Consider the following 26,454-nt stretch of genomic DNA (forward strand, 5'->3'; position numbering starts at 1 on the left):
GAATAGCAAGCATGTTATTTTCAGCAATAGCACAATCAGCCATGAGAACAAAGTTTTAAAAGGTGTACATTTCAGGTTCATAAAACATCCCCAGAATGCTCACCCCTCTCACTTACACTACCTGATTTCTTGAAAATAAAGAGAAACAGGAACACACACAAAAGCCAAAAAGGAGAATGAGCAACAAGAATCATACAACAACCACAACACATGAATAAACAAACATTACACAAATAACCGACACAGAAAAGACCAATAAACCTAACAAAAACAACCCTCCTCCCAGAGATTGAAATTGCACTTGTGAGTATACAATGTCATGTAGTAAGAACGGAAACAAGATTTGTCGTTAGAAAGGATTAAGGGGCATACTTTTTCACATGCAAACATCATTTGTTTCAGTCGAATGTGCCTGTTAGGGAAGTCGTAATGCAAGGAAGAGACAACACTAATACTTATTACTTCTCAACTCAACAAACAAATTATCTTTCTTTTTTCATAAAGACAAACAGAAACAAACAGAGTGACAAGAAACCCTTTTCCAAACAGAATTTCTGGTTTTTGCTTTGTGTAATGTAAATGTATTCTGTATCAATGCATGACCTCTTAAAGTCAAACACCAAGTTACAAATATCAAAGTACATCATTTGCTTTTAAAATAAAAAATCTGAGCATCTACTAAACTCTGGCAATGTCACAATGCTGCATTAAAGCAAATTATCTTGCCTGAAAAACTGATTAGCACACTGAGTGTTAAGAAAAGCATCACGCTTTTAAAATGTTAATTTAGACAAAGAGGAAAAAAAGGCGATCTTGATATTAGGTAAGAGCTGAGAATAAAACACCCAACATCCACACAAAAAATATTACGGGCATAGATTTATTGTGCTACTATGACAGCCAGTGACAGGAACTGCTGTTGTGTCTAAAATGCAGCAGAAATTAACATCTCACAGCCACAGCCACAAAGAAACTAGCTGCTCTTGTGTCTAAAATGCAGCAAATAGCAACATCCCACGGACACCGAGAGAAAAAAATAGACGTTTTCTGGAAATTACTCTGTCAAGATTTTTATACACGACCCTGCCAGTGAGACAAACAATAAAACGCTGCCGACAATTGAAGAAGCGCGGTCACAGCAAATGATTAGCTCTGATCATATGTAGTGTCCGCCCGATATTATACCCTCTTCTTTAGAAAATAAACATATTGTAGTTCACGATTTGCTGACTCAATAATGACTGGCCTGCAGTGATCGCTGACAACGTGTTTTGCTGAAAGTCACGACAGTTACAGGCCATTATTAGAGCATCGTGGCTCCAATGTGGATATTTAAAACAAACAAAAACAAACAAAAAAAGCGCATAACATAACACATGAAGAGTCCATTTTTTGCTGTGATCGCTCCCTATCACTGCTCGGCAGCGTTTTATTGTTTGCCTCACTGTCAGGGGCATAACTCTCCAACAGCCAACACAAACCCCGACAGAGTTATCTCCAGAATGTGTCTTTTGAGAGAGCAAGAAGGCAACAACAGAGGATGGAGGCCGACAGACACCTACCAAGGTGGGCACTGTGAAAATTTGCACTGAGATTGAGGTAATGGACACCGATCGGTAATGGTCATCCTCAACAAAGTCTGCCACCACACTGGCATAGTGCTACAAAAAACAAAAACCAGATACCAGGAAATCAGGGAGAGACTGATAGAGACAGACAGAGACGGAGACGGAGATGGCGAGACTGATATGAGAGGAAAACTCAAAGACCAAAACATTAGCAAGCGTTTGTGTGTTTCTCCGTGGGGACACACACTCACACAAAACAGACCACTTCCACAAATTTCCTTTGTTGTTCAAGTTTGGAAGGTTCACAGGAAGTGTTCTACCACAGGAGAATGTAGGCAACATAATTCTTACAATATTTGGACAGATTATATTTGATGACACAATTTAAACAAGACGTGGGCAGAGAAGAATATTTAGAATTAAAAACCTGAAAACTTGAACTTCAAAGAACACTTGCTAAGCGGTTCTGTGATGCAGAAAGGTGTCTCAACGTTTGCTGCTAACAGATTGGGGTGAATTTCTCCACAAACATGTTTCGTTATAAACTGCAAGGTCATTTCGCTGACTTGACTATGGAGAATACGTTCAGTTCTGTTCACACAGCAAAAGTTTCAACACCCCTCTACTGGAGTTGGAAGAGAAAACGTTGTGACGATTTTGCTGTTCTCCTTTAAGAGACCTACCAGACTTGGAACGGTAAAGATTTGAACAGAAAGGGAGGAAACGGAGACATCGTGATCGTGGTCATCGGAGATAAAATCTTCAGACATCTGCGGATAGTGCTGTCAGACAAATAGGTCTCATAGGTCAACATACTGCAAACTCATTCACTTTTGCAAGCTGCTACAATGTACATGTTTTTTCTCTGTTGTAAACTATAGTGCTGTCAGACAAATAGGTCTCATAGGTCAAAATACTGCAAATTCATTCGCCTTTGCAAGCTGCTACAATGTACATGCTTTTTCTCTGTTGTAAACTATAGCCACAGTGGTATCTGCGATGACCTGCCACAAGTGCCCCCACGTTGCAGCTTGCCTTTCATAACTAATGTAAGTAAATGTCGCTTAAGGTAAAAAAAAAAACCAAGAGAAACAGGGACAACAAAAAGTGTCCTTTCATGGGAGATGTCCTCTCAAAGCAGGGGCCTCACATCGCAGGTACCACTGTACAAACTGACTTTTTCTTTTCAAAGCTTTCTTATAATATTCTCTGACAGTCGACGTTCCATGAAAGCCCTCTGTATATTACGCTAATAAAGCAAAATCTTCACCAAAAGATTATGTGACTTACAGTATCACCATAAATATGCAATCTCCTCACCAAAAGATTGGTGTAAATGTAGCTTCCACAGATGACCTTCCCTATTTAAGACTTTCACTTTTCAGACTCTGCTCTCTCTCTCATATTTTCTGTTCATAACGTTTGTCAATTATCCTCTGTTTTAAGTCTCCCTCTCATTGTGTCAGAGAAAAGTTGTCTTGAAAGGAGGATACCAATGAACTACATTAAACAATGTCTTCAAACAAAAAAGACTGCACCCCCTCACCTCACCACCACCCCCCCCCCCCCCCAAAAAAAAAAAAAAAAAAAAAAAACCCTGTTCACACAACACATGTCTAAATCCCCTCTATCCATCAACAAAATTAGTTAACCCTATTTTTCTAAAAATAAAATAAAAGCTTACACTTTCTCTCTCTATGACTATTTTTACTGAAAGAAACCACAGCCACCCAGCAGTGTTCTGAAAAAAACCTGTATTAGTCGAGCATTTAATTATTATCGTCTTCTTCTCTACCAAAATTTCTTGCAGGAAGCCTAATCTTGGGAAGCATCTGAAACGCCTCACAAGAGAGTTGATGAAACAATTAACCAGTGCATAACAATAAATAAGCCTTTGTACAATAATCAAATAAAGAAGAAACACAAATAGTTGATGTTTGTAAATGAATAAGTGTCTAATTAAAATATCAAAAGATAAAATTGATCACAGATTTTGTATTTGGTGTGTCTGTGTGTGTGTTCATTTTGAAGCAAATGCTAGTGTGTGTGTGTGTGTGTGTGTGTGTGTGTGTGTGTGTGTGTGTGTGTGTGTGTGTGTGTGTGTGTCTGTGTGTGTCTGTGTGTGTCTATGTGTGAATGTGTGTGTCGTGTGTTTTCAGTTGCACACAAGTACATTGACTGGCATGTATGCAAGGATGCCTATGTACCTACATATAAAATATGTGCATATGCACTGTTGCAGCACTGCTTTCAATTTTGCACCATTTGTCACAAGCAAATAAATACCTTGGTAAAGATGACAGCAAACTGTTTCTTGCATTCTGGGTCTTTCAATACTCTAAAATAAGAAAAAAAGACATTAAACGTAATAGTTTTGGAACAGGGCAAGTTTTGTCACAAAACACCGGTCTAAGCCACCCCAAAAGAAAATGTACACAACAAGAACACAACTAGCTCATCAGAACACAGGTTGCATCTACAAAAAATTGGGCGTAAACGTGTGTGACATAAGGTCGTTTGTTGCTGCCCTACATGCCAATCGGCATAACAGGCAGTAAGTAAGTAAGTGAGTGACATACACCACAGTATATAACGCTTTCTTCTTCTTCTTCTTCTTCGTTCATGGGCTTAGACTCCCACGTTCACTCATGTTTTTAGCACGAGTGGATTTTTATGTGTATGACCATTTTTACCCCGCCATTCAGGCAGCATACGCCGATTTCGGGGGAAGCATGCTGGGTATTTTCGTGTTTCTATAACCCACTGAACTCTGACATGGATTACAGGATCTTTTCCGTGCGCACTTAGTCTTGTGCTTGCGTGTACACACTAAGGTTAAGTAACTAGCAGGTCTGCACATAAGTTGACCTGGGATATCGGAAAAATCTCCACTCTTAACCCAACAGGCGGCAGCGACCGGGATTCGAACTCACGACCTCCCAATTAGGAGGCCGACGTCTTACCACCACGCCACTGCGCCCGTCATAACGCTTTCAAACCTTTGCTATGAAACATGAGGCAAGCCTGACATGCCAAACACAATATTCAATAAGCCTAACCTGTTAGCTTCAAATTCACCACTACACATCATATTTGCTTGACATTTTCATAGATGGTTAAATAAAACTGTCAGCATTATATCAATAAATAAAATGCATACTTACCCTGACATGAGAAGCTGATGACTCATGGTTCTCGCAACTGAAATAACAATTGTAAAAAATACAATATCAGTGTTCCTAGTCCTTGAGTTTAGGCATCCCAATTACACCACGAAAGAAACCTTAGAATATGACATGTTTTAAACAAGAAAAAGTATCATCTATGCAGTTATGCCCTGTGCTACAAACTTTATTCCATATGATCATATCCTTTTTACCTGGTTTGATTATGTCTCAAGGTATAACAATATCGCCTACACTCAATTTGACAGGACCTCAAAAACATAAAGTTTTACAATTAAGATTTCCAGGAAAGTGTAAAATAAGATGTTTGCTTTACTTGCATTTGCTATCATGTGTGTTTCATACTCGTTGACAGGCACCTAAGCTTATGCATCCAAGAAAATGTTCCATTAAATTGTTGCAGTGGAACCCCCCTTTTAAGACCTCCAAAAATCTGAGAAAATCAGGTCTTAAAATGGAGGGAGTCTTAAGGGGAGGTGGGCCAGTGCACTACCTTTTTTTTAATTTTGAATGTTTTATTGTGTCTGAATGTTATTTTATGAAAGAAATGAACAAATGATGACAAAGAATAGTCACTTTTTGTATTTTCGGTTGCTGGTTTTTGTTTTACGCGACAAAAACAGTCAAAATACAGACAAAAGTGGAGTACAGGAGATACACGGATTTTCATCAGATGTGATTGTCACACTTCTAATTATTGTTTTATTTTATCCTTCTGGGTATGCTCTAGGGGATTACGAAGCAGATCTTGTTTATTATATTTATATTTGGAGTTAGGAACACTTCTTTGTTACAACTGTCAAACTTTAGGGTAACGCTTGCGAAATTATTTTTTTGAAATAATCTGGATATGACTATAATAAAATTTCAGCAAAATCCCTTCGTAATCCCCCAGAATGTTATATTCTGCACAAACTACAAAAGAAAGTATTGCTCTAGCTAAATTACAGCCAGAGAAATCGCGTAACCCAAGACGTAACCGTAGGCAAAATGGCTGAACTGAGAAAAACGACATTGAAGATTGAACACCACAGAAACACTATTGAAACAGACACACAAGGACAAAACTGTGTTATGAATGAACAGCTTAGTTTATTTGAATTGCAAACTACTTAGCCTTTAGCACGCCAGCAGAGAATTTATGCGTCCATCCCTTCTTTCCCTCTGTCAACCAGCATGGGGATACTGCCCCAGCGCTAAACGTGTATCAATTACCCGATTCTCGTTTGTATTTGCATGCGAGAATAACGGTATTTTTAACGGTAACTTACTTGAGCCAGAACGAGACTTATTTCCTTTCGTTATCTCGTCGATTTGTTGGTTTCCTCGAAGTTTTCTGCTTTTGTTTTTACATCGATACAGTACTTTGGTGCTTCGACAAGCAAGATGGAGGATGATGAGTTTGAAACTTTCGTTTGAGTTGTTTTTTGACAACAAATCGTACGTGGAATCTGAACGATTTACTGAGGAAGCTCTTCGCAATGAACTGTGTATCGCGGTGAAGAAAATGACACAGTTCGTCAAGACAGTGACGGAATTTACGAAAGTGCAGATTGATACAAACAGTTGCTGATCCAGTTTCGTTCGGGAAATGGCAGGCCCAGCAAACATTACCGATAATCTGACTGATGTTGGATACTTTCTCCTGTTTTTGTTTTTTTTTGCGTAGCAAATGCTCAACTTGCTTGTCGAGGAGATACTGCACAGAAACTGACTCAAATTCAGCGCAAAGCAAGCCAGTGCCGAGACGTAAAAAGTGTGCTGCATGGCGTGTTCGGAAATGGCGACCTGTGGATCTGCGTGGAGATCAAAGCTTTCCTCTGTATCGGAAACACCGACAGAATTCAAACTTTGGCCTAGTACCAGCGGAACTACTTGTTGTTGCTAACCGAACTAATAAAGACATTGTCCTCTTTCTTATTTCGAGCCATTGTTATCGTATCAAAGGTTGTTTCTCAAGGAAAAATTCGCTTTCGGTTGTCACCGATCGTTTGATGTGTAACCAGGATGTTGTAAAACCGAGTGAACTTCGGGTGTTCCCGTCATGGCCGAGAGTCTCTTCGGTTGTTTCCGTATGCAAAATTCTTACGCTGAGCATGCGCACTCACAAAGTAAACTGGTTCCCGATTTCGGTTTATGAAACGAACCAATGGATATCGAGTACCTTCCAAATAAGGACATTTCCGTTCGATTACGATTGCTGCCTTTGCAACGGACAAGTGGCTGAGTGAATGGAACATTCATCAAAACACTGATGTCATGTTATAGGTCAAGAGCTGCTGCGCAGTTTCGTATGTCGTGAATGCACTGTTTTGCTGAGGACAAAGCCGTAACTAGCCTTTGAAATGAGACATTTTTTGGCGGGGGAATATCGACTACAGAAGACAATCAATGCCACACATGTTCACATTTTGTCTTTTTTGACAGATAAATAGGACACTTTTGACAAAAACACCGACACACATGGATGATAGGTATATTATGGAAACATAATCTGCTAAAATACCCAAAACAGTGTTTTGAACGATTTGGTCAATTTTGCACTGGCCCACCTGCCCTTAAAATGGAGGGAGTCTTAAAATGGAGGGAGTCTTAAAATGGAGGTAAATTAAGAGAGGCTATGAACAGAAAGTCTGAGAAAACAGGGAGGGAGTCTTAACTTCGGGGGCCTTAAAGGGGGGGTCCACTGTAGCACTTTAGCACTGTATCACGGTATCACTGTTGCACTGTATCACTGAAGCACAGTATCACTGTATCACTGTAGCACAGTCAAGGGTAAGAGTGTGCAGACACAAACCTTTCCACAGCTGGGTATCGGCCAGAATGAGTTTCTCCATCAGTGACAGACCGCCGTCAATCTCTCGCATGGACAGGAGGCAGAACAAGCGCCTCAGGCCATCTGCACAGAACACAGTACGGGTCAGCCAAAATAAACATATCTACTTGTCAACAGACACAGTCGACAACTATCAACACATAACTACTGCAGGTATGAGTATACTAACCGTCTGCGTCAACTGAGATTTTTTTTGTTTTACTAGTGAAAATTTGAAAATACATTTACTGGAAATTTGTCGAACAGTAAGCTCTACATGTACTACTGTAGCTTTAAATGCATCTCTACATGTACTACTGTAGCTTTAAATGCATCTGACGGTTTTCCCATTTGAAAATAAGGTTGTTCCTATAATATTACACTCGACTGGTTTATGGAAAGCCATCATTCAGATGAAACTGGCTTAACAAGCCATGTGTGTGCGTTTTATATGCCTATGTGTACTATGTCTTTGTACACATAGACATATGAAACTTTATGATCTCCACAAGAAATTCTAGACCTGGCTTGTTAATGATGCTTTGCAGCCTGTGGATGCAGCGCAGCACAAAGGTCTGATGGGCCACCAGAACAAGCTCTCTCTCTCTTCCTCCCCCCTTCCCCCTCTCTTTACCCCCCTCTCTACCCCCCTCCCCCCCCCCCCCCCCCCCCCCACCTGTCTTGTTGATGATGTTCTGCAGCCAGTCGATGCATCGCAGCACAAAGGTCTGATGGGCCACCAGCATGTTGTGCATCACCTCCACCTTCAGGGGCTTGCTGCCGTGGCGTGACGTACACCGCTGACACACACACCATCAACACAATTACAAAATGTACACACACAACACCATCAACACAATTACACCTCTGACACACACAACACCATCAACACAATTACACCGCTGACACACACAACACCATCAACACAATTACACAATGTACACCGCTGACACACACAACACCATCACACAATGTACACCGCTGACACACACAACACCATCAACACAATGTACACCGCTGACGCACTCAACACCATCAACACAATTACACAATGTACACCGCTGCCACACACAACACTATCAACACAATTACACAATGTACACCGCTGACACACTCAACACCATCAACATTTGATCTGCAATATGTACAATTTCTGAATGCGGCTATAGATGAGTTTATGCGTGAGCAAGAACAAACGGATGTCCAGTTAAAATGGGAATTGTTGAAGAGACAAATACGAGATGAGAGTATAGAATATAGTAAAAGTAAAGCAATGAAAAGAAAAAATAATAAACTAAGTTTATATACAGAATTAAACGATTGTTTGTTTGTTTGTTCGTTCATGGGCTGAAACTCCCACGGCTTTTACGTGTATGACCGTTTTTACCCTGCCATTTAGGCAGCCATACGCCGCTTTCGGGGGAGTTAAACGATTGTGATTTGAACCTAAGTCATAAACCTTTTAATGAATTATGGCAGGAAAGACGACACAAGGTTTGTTTACAGTTAGAAATACATGAACAGATTAGAACAAAAAGTGCCATGATTAGATCACGAATAAAATAGATTGCAGAAGGGGAAAAAAATACGAAGTTTTTTCTTAATTTAGAAAAGAGTAGAGGGAATTCGAAGGTTATGAGTGTTTTGACCACAGAAGACGGAAATGTATTGACGGACCAAAAACACATTTTGGAAGCTCAGAGATTTACTGCACGTTCTTATAGATTACATTTAATAAGTAAAACCGAACACAACCCTTGTTGTCTGAATTTCTGGATGCATAAGTTTAAGATAGAAATAACTAAATGGCCTTGGCTCATCGTAAGGAATGTATCTAAAGAATCAAGACTGAGAGAATTGCACTGGAAGATACTGCATAACATATATCCGACTAATATTTTGTTGTGTAAAATGGAAATTAGAATGAATAACAAATGCTCATTCTGTCCAGATAAGATTGATTTTGTGGAACATTTCTTTTATGAATGTTCTGCTATACATCCAATTTGGGAAAGAATTACCAATAAGGTAGTTCAGCAGTATAATGTTAATATAAAAATTGATGTTCAAACAGCACTGTTAGGATACATGAAAACACCTGGTATGTCAAACAATTTAGTAAATTATATCAATTTACTTATTATTGTGACAAAAATGTGTGTGGGAAAATTCAAATACGGGAAACCAATAGAAATTGTGTGCATGTTTAATTCAGAGTTAGATTTGCGACACATATAGATCGAGAATAATGGTAATTGTAAAATAATATTTTAATAAAATTGTCCATTATTGGTATTTGTCCATGATAGACGTGAAAAGGTTAAGGCAAAAGAAGTAAATTTAAGGGTTTTTTCAACCCGTTATTTAGGCTGTTGATTTAAAAATGTAAGAATTTGATTGATAAAAGAAAAAAGACCTATGAAGAAAGATGCTCCCAGCCTGAAAAAAAAAGAAAAAAAAAAGAAAGGCAAATAAGAAGGGTAGTAGCAACCTGCATGCAACTGAGGTTACCAAAAAAAACAACTAAATAAAAAAAAAATAAAAAAACATCAACACAGTTACACAATGTACACCGCTGACACACACAACACCATCAACACAATGAACCTCAATGTAGTAGTCTCAAACATGACACAATATTTCACGGCTGCAATGCACTTAGTTGTAAAAGGTGCAAACCCCACTTTTAAGGTAAAAATGAGAAAAATTCACACAATAGGTGCTTTCAGTGTAATGGCCACAAGTCAAAGGAAGTATACAGAGTAGATGTGCGGCGAGATCAAAGCCACTGCACTCTAATAGCTGGTTGGCCTTGTGACCTCGGGTCAGTGACCGATATTTTCAGTCTGCCCTTGTTTACACACACTGACCCCCTGACCCCGGGTCAATGACCAAGTTTTTAACTAGGAGACAGATGTCTAAGAGGAAACTTTGCCAACTAACTAACTCTGAAACTGATTGTAGGCTTTCCAATAGAACCTCTGTCAGTAGAGTGCATCAAGCATTGAGAAAAAGGAAAGAAACTATGGCTATGGCTTGTTGACTCTATGATTGGCTTACCTCTATCACCTCTTTGGCCTTCACACACTGCGCATTGGGTCCCTGGCGCACAGACGAACGGCCCTGAAAGAGAACCAAGTGCTTCATGGTGCTGTACCATCAAAATAACTGTTCACAGATTAACGTTTTCAAACATAATTAACTAATCAGTTGTACCTCATGGTTCTATTACATCAAAACAGTGTACACAAACTGACAAATATATACATGTAACATAATTAACTACCGTAATCAGTCAAAAGCAAGACAGCCAAGTACTGTAATCTGTAAGGTGACCAATATGTTTATAATGCTAAGCCTCTTGAAAATGTTCTTTAGTCCACCCATTATGTCTGCATGTATTACCTGCGAAGACAAATACCTCTCTGTGTGTAACAGAGATGGACTACCTTTTAAAATAGAGAATTATGAATGGTGAGAAAAAGAAAAAAAGGCGAGTAAGTATAGACTTGAAGTGAGAAAATAGCAATGAGATTCGACAGCAACCAAAGAAACCAAGACATGTTGCTCTTTTAAAAGAGAAAATCATGGCGTCAAAAGATGAAACAAAGTTTGAGCAGATGTGTCACAATGATAATATTATGCATTGTCATGTTAAAGTTTATTCACCCTTTACAAATGTCTCCAGAGAAGATGCCAGAGTTTTAAGAATAAAGTTATTTCTGTGAGACATAACCATATCAACAGTGATAAATTACTAGTACGGTCACCGCCAGGCCGTGCATGTAATGGTAGGCTGCTAACAATAACTACTGTAAGGAAAAGACAAATGTTACCTCTCTATCGACAATGGTGGCAAAGTCAATGGCCTGTCGATTGGAGCACTCAATGGCACGCTGCAGTGTGCTTATAACCTGAAAAAGTGTCGAGGAACCAATGTTGTTATGCATCCAGCAAATAATAACACTCGCAAATTAGCGTGACATGCTGGTTCATTCATCTCTTCGTCCGGGTCCATATTCGAGACTCGGCTCGGAGAACATCTGGCAGACATAGCGCACCACCGCACTAACCGTCCCGTGGCATCACATTTTTGTGCGGACGGTCACTCTGCCGCTGATGTCCAGGCGCTCTGCCTATGGCAAGGCACTGGTGATGACTTTGAACGCAAACGCCGGGAGTCGAACCTCATCAGCAAGCTTGGCACACTTCGTCCCGATGGCATCAACATCATGCCATGATTCCCTTCATCATGACTTGTATATATGCGCGCGCGTGTGTGTGTGTGTGCATACCTGTGTAAATGTGTTTGTGTGTGTGCTTGCATGCATGTATGTGTTTGTGTGAGTGTGTGTGTGAAAGTCCAAAGTCGGCACATTTGCGAACTCATCACTCTTTATTTACATTTTTTACTTTTTGCTATTTGTATTATCATTTGTTTAGTGTAGGTATTGTTGACACTCTCTCTCCCTCTCTCTCTCCCTCTCTCCCTCCCTCCCTCCCTCCCTCCCTCCCTCCCTCCCTCCCTCCCTCCCTCCCTCCCTCCCTCCCTCCCTCCCTCCCTCCCTCCCTCCCTCCCTCCCTCCCTCCCTCCCTCCCTCCCTCTCTTCAACTTCAGGCCCTTCAAGCGTTATTATTCTGATTTGTTTCGTTTTGGTTTCATTTTTCATTGCTCATTTTTCTTTTTGATTTATCTCCCTTTCCCCCTTCTTTTGCGCTTGGAGGACATCGTCTTCTCTGATAAGTCGTTTTGATATTTGTATTGTTGTTTTCATTTTTTTAACCTGTTGAAGACCTTTAGGTTGAAACGTTGTTCATTGTCATTTGTTTGTATATTTCGTTGCGAGTCCAGTATATTATTATTAGGTATTACTCTTACTCGCAAATCAGGGATGAAAACAGAAAGTTTGAGAATCTATTGAAAACTCAAGTTTTGTACAACATACCCCACACACCCATACTCGCACACTTTTATATGCAAACATAATACAAACTCACATGCACATCCACCCAACAAATTTACACACGGACATATACATACACTGAAAAAACCCAACCCACTGCAAAACAACACATACGTATTGCAAAATAACACACACACAGAGCACATACTGCAGAACTAATCTCTCTCTCTCTCTGTCTCTGTCTCTGTCTCTGTCTCTGTCTCTCTCTCTCTCTCTCTCTCTCTCTCTCTCTCTCACCTGGTCATAGGTATGCACTTCGTCGTTGAAGAGCATGCAGTGGTACTCGTCACTGAGGTCTCCCTCTAGCTGCATGCTCTCCGGCAGAGAGTTGCCCTTGTTCCATGTCAACATGTCCACTATGAAGCGCAACACGTTCTCAAACACGGCGCCGGCCCGTCCCTTCAGGTCTACAGGCAGGTTGGCTACAGGATCCTGTGGAGAAAGAAGACAAGTGTGTAAGACTAGAACACAGGTGTTATAGAACTAGAAGACAGATGTATAAGGACTAGAAGACAGGTGGATAAGGACAAGAAGACAGGTGTATAACAACTAGACGACAGGTGTATTAGAACTAGACGACAGGTGTATTAGAACTAGAAACACACTCTCAAACACAGCACTGGCTCTCCCTTTCAAGTACACAGGCAGGTTGGCTACAGGGTCCCTTGAAGACAGAACTCAGGTGTATGAGGACTAAAAACACGCATTGTTATCCTAATAACAAAAAGAATCTGATTGATGTTTTCCTGCTTTAGTGGTTGACAGCAAACTTCTGAAACCATCCCACCCAATAAATGAATCACTACTAACATTGATCACTGCACATAAAAATGTCATAATCATACTTTTGACTAAATTAGAGATTTAAGCTTTTCACCGCCTTGAGGGAAAAATCCTTTAACTTACAATGTATTAGTGATCATGCTCATGGTGCATTTTCTAGAAAGTTGCTTCTGTGGCAAGGTGCTTCAAAGTGCAATGTTTACAATACCGGTGCTTGCTTACAGGGTTCAGAAACACATATATATATATACAGTTACTGCCCTAGTGAACCAAAACGGCAGCACAAAGTCTCACCCTGTCTGCTCCCAATGCTCCGCCGGCTCTGTGAGTCTCACACACAGGCTCTGTTTTCCAGGCCTCTGGGTCGCCGCAATCACAGTAACCTCCCCCTCCTGACGTGCTCATCTGTAACATGGTCAACAGCAAATGAAGTCTGAATCGCAGTGGCAATAAAATGAAAACTTGTATCACCTATTACTTGTAGTTAAACTTAAAGCTACCTGTTTTGAACATGTTCGGTCAGCATGAGTCCAGTTGGTAAAAAAAAAATGAAATAAAAAATTCTGAAGCTATTGTATCTAGAATTTTACACAGAAGTGTGGGTGAAAATACAGTCAGGTTTCAAAATGCATGCAAAAACAAGGGCAGGTCACTCTCATGACCTTGATCTTATACAATATCAACATTTTTTTCAGCAGATAGACATTCAAAACAACCACAAGTGACAAATAAAAAAAAATATAAAAACAAAAAAAAGGAAGAGACTTGCTGAGACGGGTAGCCAGAAACAAAAGAAGCATACCCTGTACTTGTGGTTCTTGTGCTTGCTGAGACGCGTAACCAGAAACAAAAGAAGCATACCCTGTACTTGTGGTTCTTGTGCTTGCTGAGACGGGTACCCAGAAACAAAAGAAGCATACCCTGTACTTGTGGTTCTTGTGCTTGCTGAGACGGGTACCCAGAAACAAAAGAAGCATACCCTGTACTTGTGGTTCTTGTGCTTGCTGAGACGGGTACCCAGAAACAAAAGAAGCATACCCTGTACTTGTGGTTCTTGTGCTTGCTGAGACGGGTACCCAGAAACAAAAGAAGCATACCCTGTACTTGTGGTTCTTGTGCTTGCTGAGACGGGTACCCAGAAACAAAAGAAGCATACCCTGTACTTGTGGTTCTTGTGCTTGCTGAGACGGGTACCCAGAAACAAAAGAAGCATACCCTGTACTTGTGGTTCTTGTGCTTGCTGAGACGGGTACCCAGAAACAAAAGAAGCATACCCTGTACTTGTGGTTCTTGTGCTTGCTGAGACGGGTACCCAGAAACAAAAGAAGCATACCCTGTACTTGTGGTTCTTGTGCTTGCTGAGACGGGTAGCCAGAAACAAAAGAAGCATACCCTGTACTTGTGGTTCTTGTGCTTGCTGAGACGGGTACCCAGAAACAAAAGAAGCATACCCTGTACTTGTGGTTCTTGTGCTTGCTGAGACGGGTACCCAGAAACAAAAGAAGCATACCCTGTACTTGTGGTTCTTGTGCTTGCTGAGACGGGTACCCAGAAACAAAAGAAGCATACCCTGTACTTGTGGTTCTTGTGCTTGCTGAGACGGGTACCCAGAAACAAAAGAAGCATACCCTGTACTTGTGGTTCTTGTGCTTGCTGAGACGGGTAACCAGAAACAAAAGAAGCATACCCTGTACTTGTGGTTCTTGTGCTTGCTGAGACGGGTAACCAGAAACAAAAGAAGCATACCCTGTACTTGTGGTTCTTGTGCTTGCTGAGACGGGTAACCAGAAACAAAAGAAGCATACCCTGTACTTGTGGTTCTTGTGCTTGCTGAGACGGGTAACCAGAAACAAAAGAAGCATACCCTGTACTTGTGGTTCTTGTGCTTGCTGAGACGGGTAACCAGAAACAAAAGAAGCATACCCTGTACTTGTGGTTCTTGTGCTTGCTGAGACGGGTAACCAGAAACAAAAGAAGCATACCCTGTACTTGTGGTTCTTGTGCTTGCTGAGACGGGTAACCAGAAACAAAAGAAGCATACCCTGTACTTGTGGTTCTTGTGCTTGCTGAGACGGGTCTGGGACAGGCTGATCTTTCTTAACCCAGTGTGGGATTTTCAGTGGGGCGACCACCCCCAACCCAGCGCGTCCCCGGGTGGCGGATAGGGGAACGGTCTTCAGATATGGAGATCAGCCGCTTGCGGTCGCGGACCAAACTGGCTCCGGGTGGGATCCCGGAAAATCCTCCCCCCTGTGCTCTCAGGGTAGGACGTACGGGCCATGAGCTAAGGGTGAGGTAACCCCGACAGAAAACCCCGAATGCTGAAGACGGAGGACCCGGGCCGCACGGCGCATTCTAACAAACCACGGGTACACGCACTTACGCAAATGATGACACAATCAACCAGCACAGATGGAAATGGCGCTCGCCCATTGAGGACCCCCCAGGGTGGAGCAGCGTCGGGTCCCATGCCTCAAAGGGACCCAGCCCCAACTACTGGAGGTCCCTCCCGTCCGTCTTGTCACGCCAGGGGACGCGGGAGGAAAGTGACTGGCACCACCACAACCAGGAAGAAACCCAGTCAGCAGCGACCTTTCCAGGTCATGCACTGGAACGCAGAAAGTATCCTGAACAAGAAGACAGAGTTGGAGCATATCCTGCATGAGAAGAACATCAACATCTGCTGTATTCAGGAGACGCACCTGACACCCCAAAAGTCCTTCAAAGTGAGAGGCTACCAATGCCTTAGGTCCGACAGAACCGACCGAAGCAAAGGAGGAATCCTGACCCTCATCAGGAACAACATCAATGCCTGTTTGATAGAAACGCACATGGAGGACTCCGAATATCAGGTGATTCGAATCCAGACGAAGACATCAGAATTCCATCTTGTCAACTTCTACTGCCCCAATGATAGACACCTCGCCCTTGACACGATCCCCGCAAAGGCCTCCAACTTCATCGTGGTGGGTGACTTCAACAGTCATTCACAGAGTTGGGGATATGACCACCTGGATCGGAGAGGAGAAGAGGTGGAGAACTGGCAGGACGACAAAGGTCTCATCCTTTTGAACAGTCCCTTTGACTGCCCTACATTCTACTCCAGAAGATGGCACACTACATCAACTCCTGACCTAGCCTTCTGCACGGAAGACATGCACCAGCTAACCAGCAGAGAGGTCGGAGAACAGCTAGGTGGAAGTGACCATCGGCCAGTCTTTTTGACTCTGGGCATGGAGTCCTGCACTGAAGCTTCCTTCCCTCGGTGGAACTACAAAAGAGCGAACTGGTTCCTCTTTAGACACCGCACCAGCGAACTCACCAAAGACATCAGAGTCGAGGGTCGAGACATCAACATGGTGGCGAAGGACTTCAACATGAGCATCCTCAGAGCAGCGCGTGAGTCCATTCCCAGGGGTGCCAGGAGAGACTATAAGCCCTACTGGAGCAATGAATTGCAGGAACTGGATGATGATCTGGCAGACGCCAGAAGGGAAGCAGAAGTCAACCCGTCACAAAACAACAACATCCGCCTCCAGGAAGCCAAAGCCAAATTTCTCAAAAAGAAGCTACAGGCAAGACGAAGAAGCTGGCAAGAGAAAACAAGCTCTCTGAACCTTGAGAAGGATGGCAGAAAGCTCTGGAGGCTCACCAAGCAGTTGAATGATGAGAACACCAGCAGAGGAAAGATCACATTAGAAGAGAACGGGAAGGTGCTAACTGGAAAGCATGCTGCCAACCAATTTGCTGAAAGCTATGCAGCTGAGAGCAACCTCCATGTTAGCCCCGAGAAACAGAGAGAAGCAAGAAGAGAGAAAAGAGAGAGACCTGCCAGACAGTCGACAGTGGACGCCATGAGTCAACCACTCACACTCCACGAGCTGCACTCAGCTCTGAAAAAGTCAAAGGCGAAGAAGTCCCCTGGCCCAGACGGCATCACCAACGAGATGCTAACCCACCTTGGTAGTGCAGCAGAGAACAAGCTACTCGAGGTCTTCAACAGCAGCTGGCAAGAAGGATCGCTACCACAACCCTGGCGAGAAGCGATCATGATCCCCATCTTAAAAAAAGGGAAGGATCCAAAGAAGGCCACCAGCTATCGCCCAATCAGCCTCACCAGATGTGTTGTGAAGACCCCGGAGAGAATTGTGAACGAGCGCCTCAGGTGGTACCTGGAATCCAGGAACCTCCTCGCCCCTGAACAAGCTGGATTCCGACAGTTCCGCAGCACTGAAGATCAGGTCACTTACCTGGCGCAAGAAGTTGAAGATGCCTTTCAGGAACAGAAGCTGGTCTTCGTCACCTGGATAGATCTTCAGAAGGCCTTTGACAAGGTCTGGAAAGATGGACTCCTTGTAAAACTGCTGAGGAAAGGCGTGTCCAGCAACATGTACCAGTGGATTCGCTCTTACCTCTATAACCGCAGGGCAAGAGTTAACGTCGACCAGACCAAAAGCAAGAAGTTCCTCCTTCGTCATGGCGTCCCTCAGGGCGGAGTCCTCTCCCCCACACTCTTCCTTCTCTTCATCGACGATCTGGTGTCTGAGATGCCCAAGGGGATCAAAGCTGCTCTCTACGCAGATGACCTTGTGATCTGGTGCAAGGAGGAGCACGCAAGTACTGCCACCTACAGAATGCAGCAAGCGGCAGATAGGCTGAACGCATGGGCAGAAGATTGGTGCGTCTCCATCAACAAGGAGAAATCCTCCACCACCCTATTCACACTGTCGCCAAAGCAGAAAGCCGGAACCATTAGGCTTGGTGGAACTCCTCTGAGAGAGGATGAAGAAGCAACGTACCTTGGTGTCACCTTTGATAGACGGCAGACCTGGAAACCACACATTGCACAGGCAGAGACAAAGGCCCGGCGCAAGCTAGCCATACTCAGGAAGCTGGCAGGTACCACCTGGGGAGCGAACGAGAAGATACTGAAGACAGTATACCAGGGAACAATCAGACCCCACCTCGAGTACGGCTCCACAGCGTGGTCAACCTCAGCCAAGACAAACCTGCAGACCCTTGACCGTGTGCAAAACCAGGCCCTCCGACTCATCACCGGTGCAATGAAATCCACGCCCATCAAGGAAATGGAGAAGCTTACCACCATCCAACCCCTCTGTCAGAGAAGAGAAGCCAAGACTATGGTACAGGCCGAGAAGCTCAAGTGCCTACCCGACCACCCCATGAAGCACAGACTGAGCAACCTCACCAAGAACCGGCTTAAACGGAGCAGTTTTGTACACGAGAGCAAGAGACTTTCTCGACAGTACAGGGAAGTCCTTCCACAGAACACTCTACCTCTGACTCAAGAAGAAGAGGAAACCCCCAAGGCAACAGAGAAACCAGGCATCCAGATCTGCACCAGTGTTCCACATGTTACCTCAGGAGAAGATCAGAATGACACAGCTCGACAGGCACTCACCTTAGCCCTGATCGACGAACAGTACCCAAAAGAGGCGTGGATCCATGTATACACTGATGGATCAGCAACTAACGCCGTGCTCAATGGAGGTGCAGGCATTCTCATCCAGTTCCCTGGGGGACATACAGCTACATCCAGCGTTGCCACTGGCAAACACTGCACAAACTATAAAGCAGAAGCAGAAGCTCTCATGCAGGCCGCCTCCTTCGTTCAGGACTCCGCAGACCCTTGCTACCAAGTTGTCTTCCTCTCGGACGCCCTTTCAGTCCTTCAGGCCCTAGAGAACGACAAACTCCCACAGCTGGCCAAAGCATTACAGATGGTCAGACAAACCAGAAGAGTTGTCCTCCAGTGGATACCAGCACACTGTGGGATACCAGGAAATGAAAGGGCAGATGAGCTGGCAAAAGAAGGAGCCGTGGAAGACCAACCTGAAAACAGTGTCAGCTTTAGTGAGCAGAAGACAATCATCAAGGCATTGATGAGGCCAAGGACAAACAGAGATGACTACCACACAATGTCCAGAGAGCAGCAAGTCAACCTCATCAGGCTGCGTACTGGCCACAACAGGCTCAATGCTCACATGAACCGAAAGTTCAAGCTGGCGCCATCACCAACCTGTGCCTGCGGTCAAGAGGACCAAACAGCGGAACACATCTTACAGCGATGTCCCTTACTAGATGAGGAACGAAAAGAAGTGTGGCCGTCACCAACTCCCTTGCAGACCAAACTATACGGCAGTCGACAGGAGTTGGAGAAAACGACAACATTTATCACCAGTGCTGGACTGATTGTGTAACCTCTGCGAACGCCAAGAAGAAGAAGAAGAAGCTGAGACGGGTAACCAGAAACAAAAGAAGCATACCCTGTACTTGTGGTTCTTGTGCTTGCTGAGACGGGTAACCAGAAACAAAAGAAGCATACCCTGTACTTGTGGTTCTTGTGCTTGCTGAGACGGGTAACCAGAAACAAAAGAAGCATACCCTGTACTTGTGGTTCTTGTGCTTGCTGAGACGGGTAGCCAGAAACAAAAGAAGCATACCCTGTACTTGTGGTTCTTGTGCTTGCTGAGACGGGTAGCCAGAAACAAAAGAAGCATACCCTGTACTTGTGGTTCTTGTGCTTGCTGAGACGGGTAACCAGAAACAAAAGAAGCATACCCTGTACTTGTGGTTCTTGTGCTTGCTGAGACGGGTAACCAGAAACAAAAGAAGCATACCCTGTACTTGTGGTTCTTGTGCTTGCTGAGACGGGTAACCAGAAACAAAAGAAGCATACCCTGTACTTGTGGTTCTTGTGCTTGCTGAGACGGGTAACCAGAAACAAAAGAAGCATACCCTGTACTTGTGGTTCTTGTGCTTGCTGAGACGGGTAACCAGAAACAAAAGAAGCATACCCTGTACTTGTGGTTCTTGTGCTTGCTGAGACGGGTAACCAGAAACAAAAGAAGCATACCCTGTACTTGTGGTTCTTGTGCTTGCTGAGACGGGTAACCAGAAACAAAAGAAGCATACCCTGTACTTGTGGTTCTTGTGCTTGCTGAGACGGGTAACCAGAAACAAAAGAAGCATACCCTGTACTTGTGGTTCTTGTGCTTGCTGAGACGGGTAGCCAGAAACAAAAGAAGCATACCCTGTACTTGTGGTTCTTGTGCTTGCTCTTCTGGAAGCAGTTGATGCAGAGAACACACGTTGGATCATTGGCACAGTCCCTGTAATTCATCACAAAATACAATCTTATTATTATTCATTCAACAAACAAAATATTTAAATAAAAATTCACAGTGCATGCTCATTTTTAGAGTGTCTAGTTTAACCTTAATTGTGGATTAAAAATAGGAGAATTTGCTAATTTCCAAAGTGTTTTCCATTTCATTTCACTTCTTTTCCATATCAAAATAGATATTATGTCTGACAAACTAATGAAGTTAAGCGAAAACAAAATTACAACACTCTAACAAACATTAAAAAATGCCTTCCATTGAATTTATTAGACTAAAAACTCAAAATTTGCTGATAACTCTCCAAGGACAATATCCTTTTATTTCTTCCCATGATCAATTGAATGTAAGTTCCCAAAATTCATGTTACACAATGTCAAATATAAATATATCTCAAATATATGGTCAGGAATCTGTCAAGGTGTCCAAATGCAAAAATCCTGTTCTGGATACTTTTATTACTTTGTATTTTATTCTGTTTTAAATGACTACAATATAAACAATACAGTTATGAAGTATTCCTCATGCAGATTCTATCCATACCAAATTTATGTCTGTCAGTGGTCTGGATGCTGAGAAAATTGACTTTGTTCAAGAAAAAAAGCACCTTTTTGGGCACACAAGGCGTTACGCGAAACGCATGGTACATTGGGCATTGAATAACCAAGTTACTGATAAGGGTATCATCTCAATCTAATTTTTAATAGGTCCAGAAATGGATGGAGAAACATATGTTAGATTAATGAAAGTTTGATCTGAACATAGGTTTTGGATTTTGAGCGTTCTTTTTTAGCTCGACTGTATGCAGACCTGTTTACCCTAAACCCGAGGCAAGAGTACTTTCCCAAAAAGTTGAGTGTATTTTTCAAAAAGTTGGTGTACTTTGCAAGCAAAGCCATATGGGCTAGGGAAAATGTACGCGTCGGGTGCAAACGTGTTTGTGTAAGAATAGCATGTCTTGTGAACACCTTCAGAATTTAACGCCTTCCAATACAACAAGGATAAAACAATTTTATTTACCTGTCAGTTTATAGCATTATAACCAGTGTCTTCCAAACAGATAGATAATGAAAAGATGAAGTTCGTGAAATATTATCTGCGGTTGACAGTGGCAAGTTCAGATTTACAATCATCTCAGAAAACATTGCTTCAGCACGGACTACAGCCTTTTCTTCTGGCAGGATTTGCTTTGCGGGAATGAACTTCATAATTCCTTGGCAGCTTTCAGCAGATTTTTTTGCAGCAACCTTGTCCAGGTGAGTTTTGGAACTGCAGTGTCGTTCGATGTCATATTTCCCAGCACGGGCAACGGAGAAATCTGATTTACAATACTTGCAGTGTGCATGACTTTTACCCACAGTAGACTCCACAATTCCTGGCTCTTTCTTATATTTCTCCAAGAAAATCTGCTGCTTCTGCTGTTTAGACTTGGTACAGTCATCCGAAACTGGCACATTTTACCGCTTCATTTTGCTACAATTGTCCAGACGATCGCACGTGCCAACAACTGAACAAGGTTTCCACAGCTGAAGACTCGCTTGATGATGTTGATGAGATTAACATTCCAGGATACATAGCATTTTATAAGAATAGAGGAAAATTTCGCAGAAAATCAGGTGGTGTATTAGTTTTAATACGGGAAGTGTTTGCTAATAATATAACTATTTTTGAAGAAAAAAAGCTGTCACATAAGATAAAAGAAGAGATGAAAATATGGTATAGATTTTTGGATGTAGAAATGTGTGAGAATGCGCTATTTTTTAAGTTAGATAAGAAAATACTTGGCCGTGACACCCTTTTCTGTGCTTTATATATTCCCCCAGAAGGATCACCTTACCATAATAAAGATGTTTATGCTGAATTAGAAGAGGTGTACATGCAGTTTGGGGTAGATAATGATTATGTCTGTCTCTTAGGAGACTTAAATTCCCGCACTGGTCATCTGAGTGAAATGTTGTATGAAGATGATCAGCATTCAGAAGGTTTTGTTGATAATGACTTGTTTGACTCTGATGAGGTTTGTACTCTAATAGGTGAGCGGGCATCACAGGATAATAATACTAATAACCTTGGTTTTAAATTGATTGATTTTTGTAAAATGACTGGCTTAGTTATTGCTAATGGTAGAGTTGGCGATGATACAGGGGTTGGTAAATGCACATGTAAGGATAAGAGCGTTGTTGATTATTGCATCTTGTCAAAAGATCTGTTCTCGAAAGTTAAATATTTTTCTGTGATGGAATTTTGTGAAATTTATTCTGATGTACACTGTCCTGTTGTTTTGCATTTATTAAAACAGAATGAAGTACGCGCTAATGATTGCCTAGCAGACGATGTGAAAAAAACCAAAAATGAAGATTTGCTGTCTAAAAGTAGAGATAAGGGTAACAAGTACACAAAACCAAAATGGGATAATAACAATGGGACCAAGTTAGCTTTTGTAGTTAATCTGAATGAGGATGATATTTATACTGTTGAAACTAAATTACAAGATATGCTAGCTACAAGTGAGAGTACGACAACAGATGACGTTGATAGTGTTACTAATAAGATTTGTGATATTCTAAATTGTTCTGCTGAGAAAATCGGTGTAATTAAAGAACAAAAAGTTACGAAAAAGCCACGTTCAAAGAAATTCAAACTCCAACAACCATGGTTTAGTGCAATATGCAAAGAGAAAAGAAAAATATTTTTACATGCGAAAAATAAAGCAAGACGCTTTAAAAATGCGTTCAATGAACATGAAAAAAAGAGTGCTTTTAATGAATACAAAAAGACAATAAAAAAGGAATGCAAGTTGTATCATAATGAGTTCGTTAAAACTTTGAGAAAGTTAAGAAGTAATGACCCGAAAGCATACTGGAATCTTCTAAATAAAAATAAAAATAAAAAAAATAATTCCAAAACTAACTATCCAACATGTTCGGAGTTTTTCGAACATTTCAATAAACTACAAGAGTGTGATGAAAATGAAATGGATGATAGTAATGAACCTTTAAATGAAGCAAGTAATGAATTTCTTAATGCGCCTTTTACAAAGGAGGAAGTTATCAAATGTATAGACAAGCTGAAAAACAATAAGGCATGCGGTCAAGATAAAATAATTAATGAGTATTTAAAAGCGTCACATGATCGAATGATTGATATTTATGTATTGTTGTTTAATGTTGTTTTGCAGTCAGGAAAGGTTCCAACACAATGGGCTGTAGGCGAAATTATTCCATTGTACAAAAATAAAGGCTCCCAAGCTGACCCCACAAATTATAGAGGAATTACTATACTCAGTTGTTTCGGAAAACTTTTCAGTGCAATTTTAAATGCTAGGTTATCAAACTTTTTGGAGAGTAATAATAAATTAGGTCAAGAACAAACAGGTTTCCGCACAGGTTTTTCAACACTAGACCATGTTTTTACTTTGCATTGTATATTAAATTTTTTTCTCAGCAAAAAGAAGCGACTGTTTTGTGCATTTGTAGACTATGAAAAAGCGTTTGATAAAGTTCACCGTGCATTTTTATGGGAGAAATTAGTTAGTTCTGATGTTAATGGGAAGTTTTTAAAAACTGTAAGAAATATGTACGAAAATGCTAAGTCTTGCGTTAAAGTTAATAGTGAGTGCTCTGGATATTTTCCCAGTTTGTGTGGAGTTAGACAAGGGGAAAACTTGTCACCGCTGTTTTTTGCTCTATTTCTAAATGATCTAAAGCCTTTTTTGTTGGAAAACAGTAATGGTTTACAAACTATGTCAAGGGAGGCTATTGTGGTTGGAATGGAAGATACTGATGTAAATGCTTTGTTTCAAATGTTTTTATTACTGTATGCGGATGATACTGTGATCTGCTCAGAGTCTGAAAAAAACCTGCAAGAATGTCTAAACAAAATGCACGAATACTGTTTAAAATGGCGTCTAAATATTAACGTAAACAAAACGAAAGTTATAGTTTTTTCCAGAGGTAAAATTAGAAATAAACCATTGTTTACGTATAATGGCAATTCAATCGAAGTAGTGTTTGATGTAATGTACTTGGGCCTTAAAATTAATTATAATAATAAATTTTCAGTCGCACAGAAGAATCTATATGATCGTGCCTCAAGGGCAATGTTTGTTCTTTTGCGTACGTGTAGACAATTGTCACTGCCTGTGGACATACAAGTTGACCTGTTCGATAAAATGATTGCTCCAATCTTACTATATGGATGTGAGGTTTGGGGTTTTGGTTCCTGCGAACTTGCTACTAAACTTCAATTACGTTTTTATAAAATTGTTTTCAAACTAAAAAAATCAACTCCAAATGCTATGATATTTGGTGAACTTGGAAGATATCCACTAGATGTTAATATGAAATGTAGAATGCTTTGCTATTGGTATAAACTGATTAGTCCTATTCATAAAAATAAATTTTCTAGTATTGTGTACTGCTTTACTTATAAATTGTATATCAACAAGATGATTGAATCTGATTATTTATGTTTTATTGAAAAAACCTTAAATGAAATTGGTCTCCCTGGCCTTTGGACTTCTCAAGAAAATGTTCAATATTCAAGCGCATGGTTTAAACAGAAAGTAAAAAGAAGCTTGTATGACCAGTATATCCATAAATGGTTTACAGAAATTGGAACAAAAAATATGTTTTGGAATTATCGAATGTTTAAAGATATTTTTGCATGTGAAGACTATGTCACACACCTGCCATATCAGCAATGTGTTGCAATGATGAAGTTCAGAACATTAAACAACAATTTGCCTGTACAGAAAGAACGTTACCTTAACATCCCGAGGTCAGAAAGAACTTGCACCAAATGTGTATCACAAGACATAGGTGATGAATTCCATTATTTATTTGTCTGTGATTTTTTCAAAGAAGAAAGAGCTGAGTTGTTACCACCTTACTATTGGAAAAAACCTAATGCACTTAAATTTAAAAAGTTGTTTGCTACTAACAAAAAGAAATTGCTAAAGAATATTTTGGACTTTATTAATAGAATCTGTAACAGTTTTTCATAATCTTTTTAATTTTTATTTATTTATTATATTAGCATATATATATCATGATTGTATTGATTGTATTTATTGTTCAAAATGCCCCCAGGGGTTATGGACTAATAAAAAACTTGAAACTTGAAACTTGGTTATCTCCCTTCGACCGAAACCGGTATCAGTTGTACCATCCCGTAATCAGCACACCAACACCGGAAAACGTATTCTAGACTTTTTCTTATGCGTATTTTGTGCGTGTGTCGCGTATTTGCGTACCGATAATAATTTGGCGTACAAAATACGCCCAAATTGTACTGGTAAACAGGTCAGTGTATGTTACATTTGGTGTAAATAATCATGAAAAAAGGGAAACTATCTTAAAAAAATGTTTCTGGTCAAACTTACTTAAAAATCATTGCAGAGGAAGGTCATTAGGTAGGATGATTGTATTTTTTTTTTAAATTGAGCGAAAAAGTTGTATTTGATGTAATTTAATTGTATTTCTAAGTTAAAAATATGCGTTTGGTGTAAATGAAATTGTATCTACTTGCCCAAACAAGTTTTGTCACAGTCTTTAAATAATGCCATAATACACAAAAGTGTGTGTTTTCTTATACCTCAGACACCTGGTAGTTAAACTATGGTCACAGGATTCCTAGTGCTTGCACCTGTTGGCTTGTAGAGAGACTTAAGTGAGGCCTTCTGACAAGGGTGTAAATGTAACGTACATCATGAGAATACTTGAAAATGACAATGATTTTGTTTTAGAGACAGAAGATAACTTATCAGTGCTTAAGAACAACCAGCAAGACCAAACCTTTGTTTCAACATGAAAACAAGCACACTGAATGACAAAATTTACCTCAGAAGGACCACTGTTGGGACATTTTGGTGTAAATGTAACATACATCACCTTGTTTTTTTACTGAGACCATATGCAGCACATAATAATGCTAAAAACAGCACATAACAGTCTGTTGAGGGTTTATGAGCTAAATAAAAGAGAAATTACCCTTCAA

General features: G+C 41.1%; 1 protein-coding gene across 2 annotated transcripts in view; it reads right to left on the reverse strand.

The window, feature by feature from the left end:
- The window catches only part of LOC138952278 (E3 ubiquitin-protein ligase UBR2-like), an 85,517-nt gene that overhangs the window by 53,793 nt on the left and 5,270 nt on the right, over nt 1-26,454 (reverse strand). The window contains exons 3-12 of one of the 2 annotated variants that reach the window (XM_070323913.1): nt 20,370-20,448; nt 13,610-13,720; nt 12,770-12,964; nt 11,405-11,482; nt 10,629-10,691; nt 8,245-8,368; nt 7,551-7,652; nt 4,733-4,769; nt 3,855-3,906; nt 1,563-1,661 (exon numbers count right to left, since the gene is read on the reverse strand). In XM_070323913.1, the coding sequence (XP_070180014.1) occupies nt 1,563-1,661; nt 3,855-3,906; nt 4,733-4,769; nt 7,551-7,652; nt 8,245-8,368; nt 10,629-10,691; nt 11,405-11,482; nt 12,770-12,964; nt 13,610-13,720; nt 20,370-20,448 (940 nt within the window). Of the gene's footprint in view, nt 1-1,562; nt 1,662-2,251; nt 2,351-3,854; nt 3,907-4,732; nt 4,770-7,550; nt 7,653-8,244; nt 8,369-10,628; nt 10,692-11,404; nt 11,483-12,769; nt 12,965-13,609; nt 13,721-20,369; nt 20,449-26,454 lie in introns of both variants that reach the window. The other variant, XM_070323912.1, reaches the window with a different exon arrangement.

Source organism: Littorina saxatilis, linkage group LG17, assembly GCF_037325665.1.
Source record: "Littorina saxatilis isolate snail1 linkage group LG17, US_GU_Lsax_2.0, whole genome shotgun sequence".
NCBI lineage: Eukaryota > Metazoa > Mollusca > Gastropoda > Littorinimorpha > Littorinidae > Littorina > Littorina saxatilis.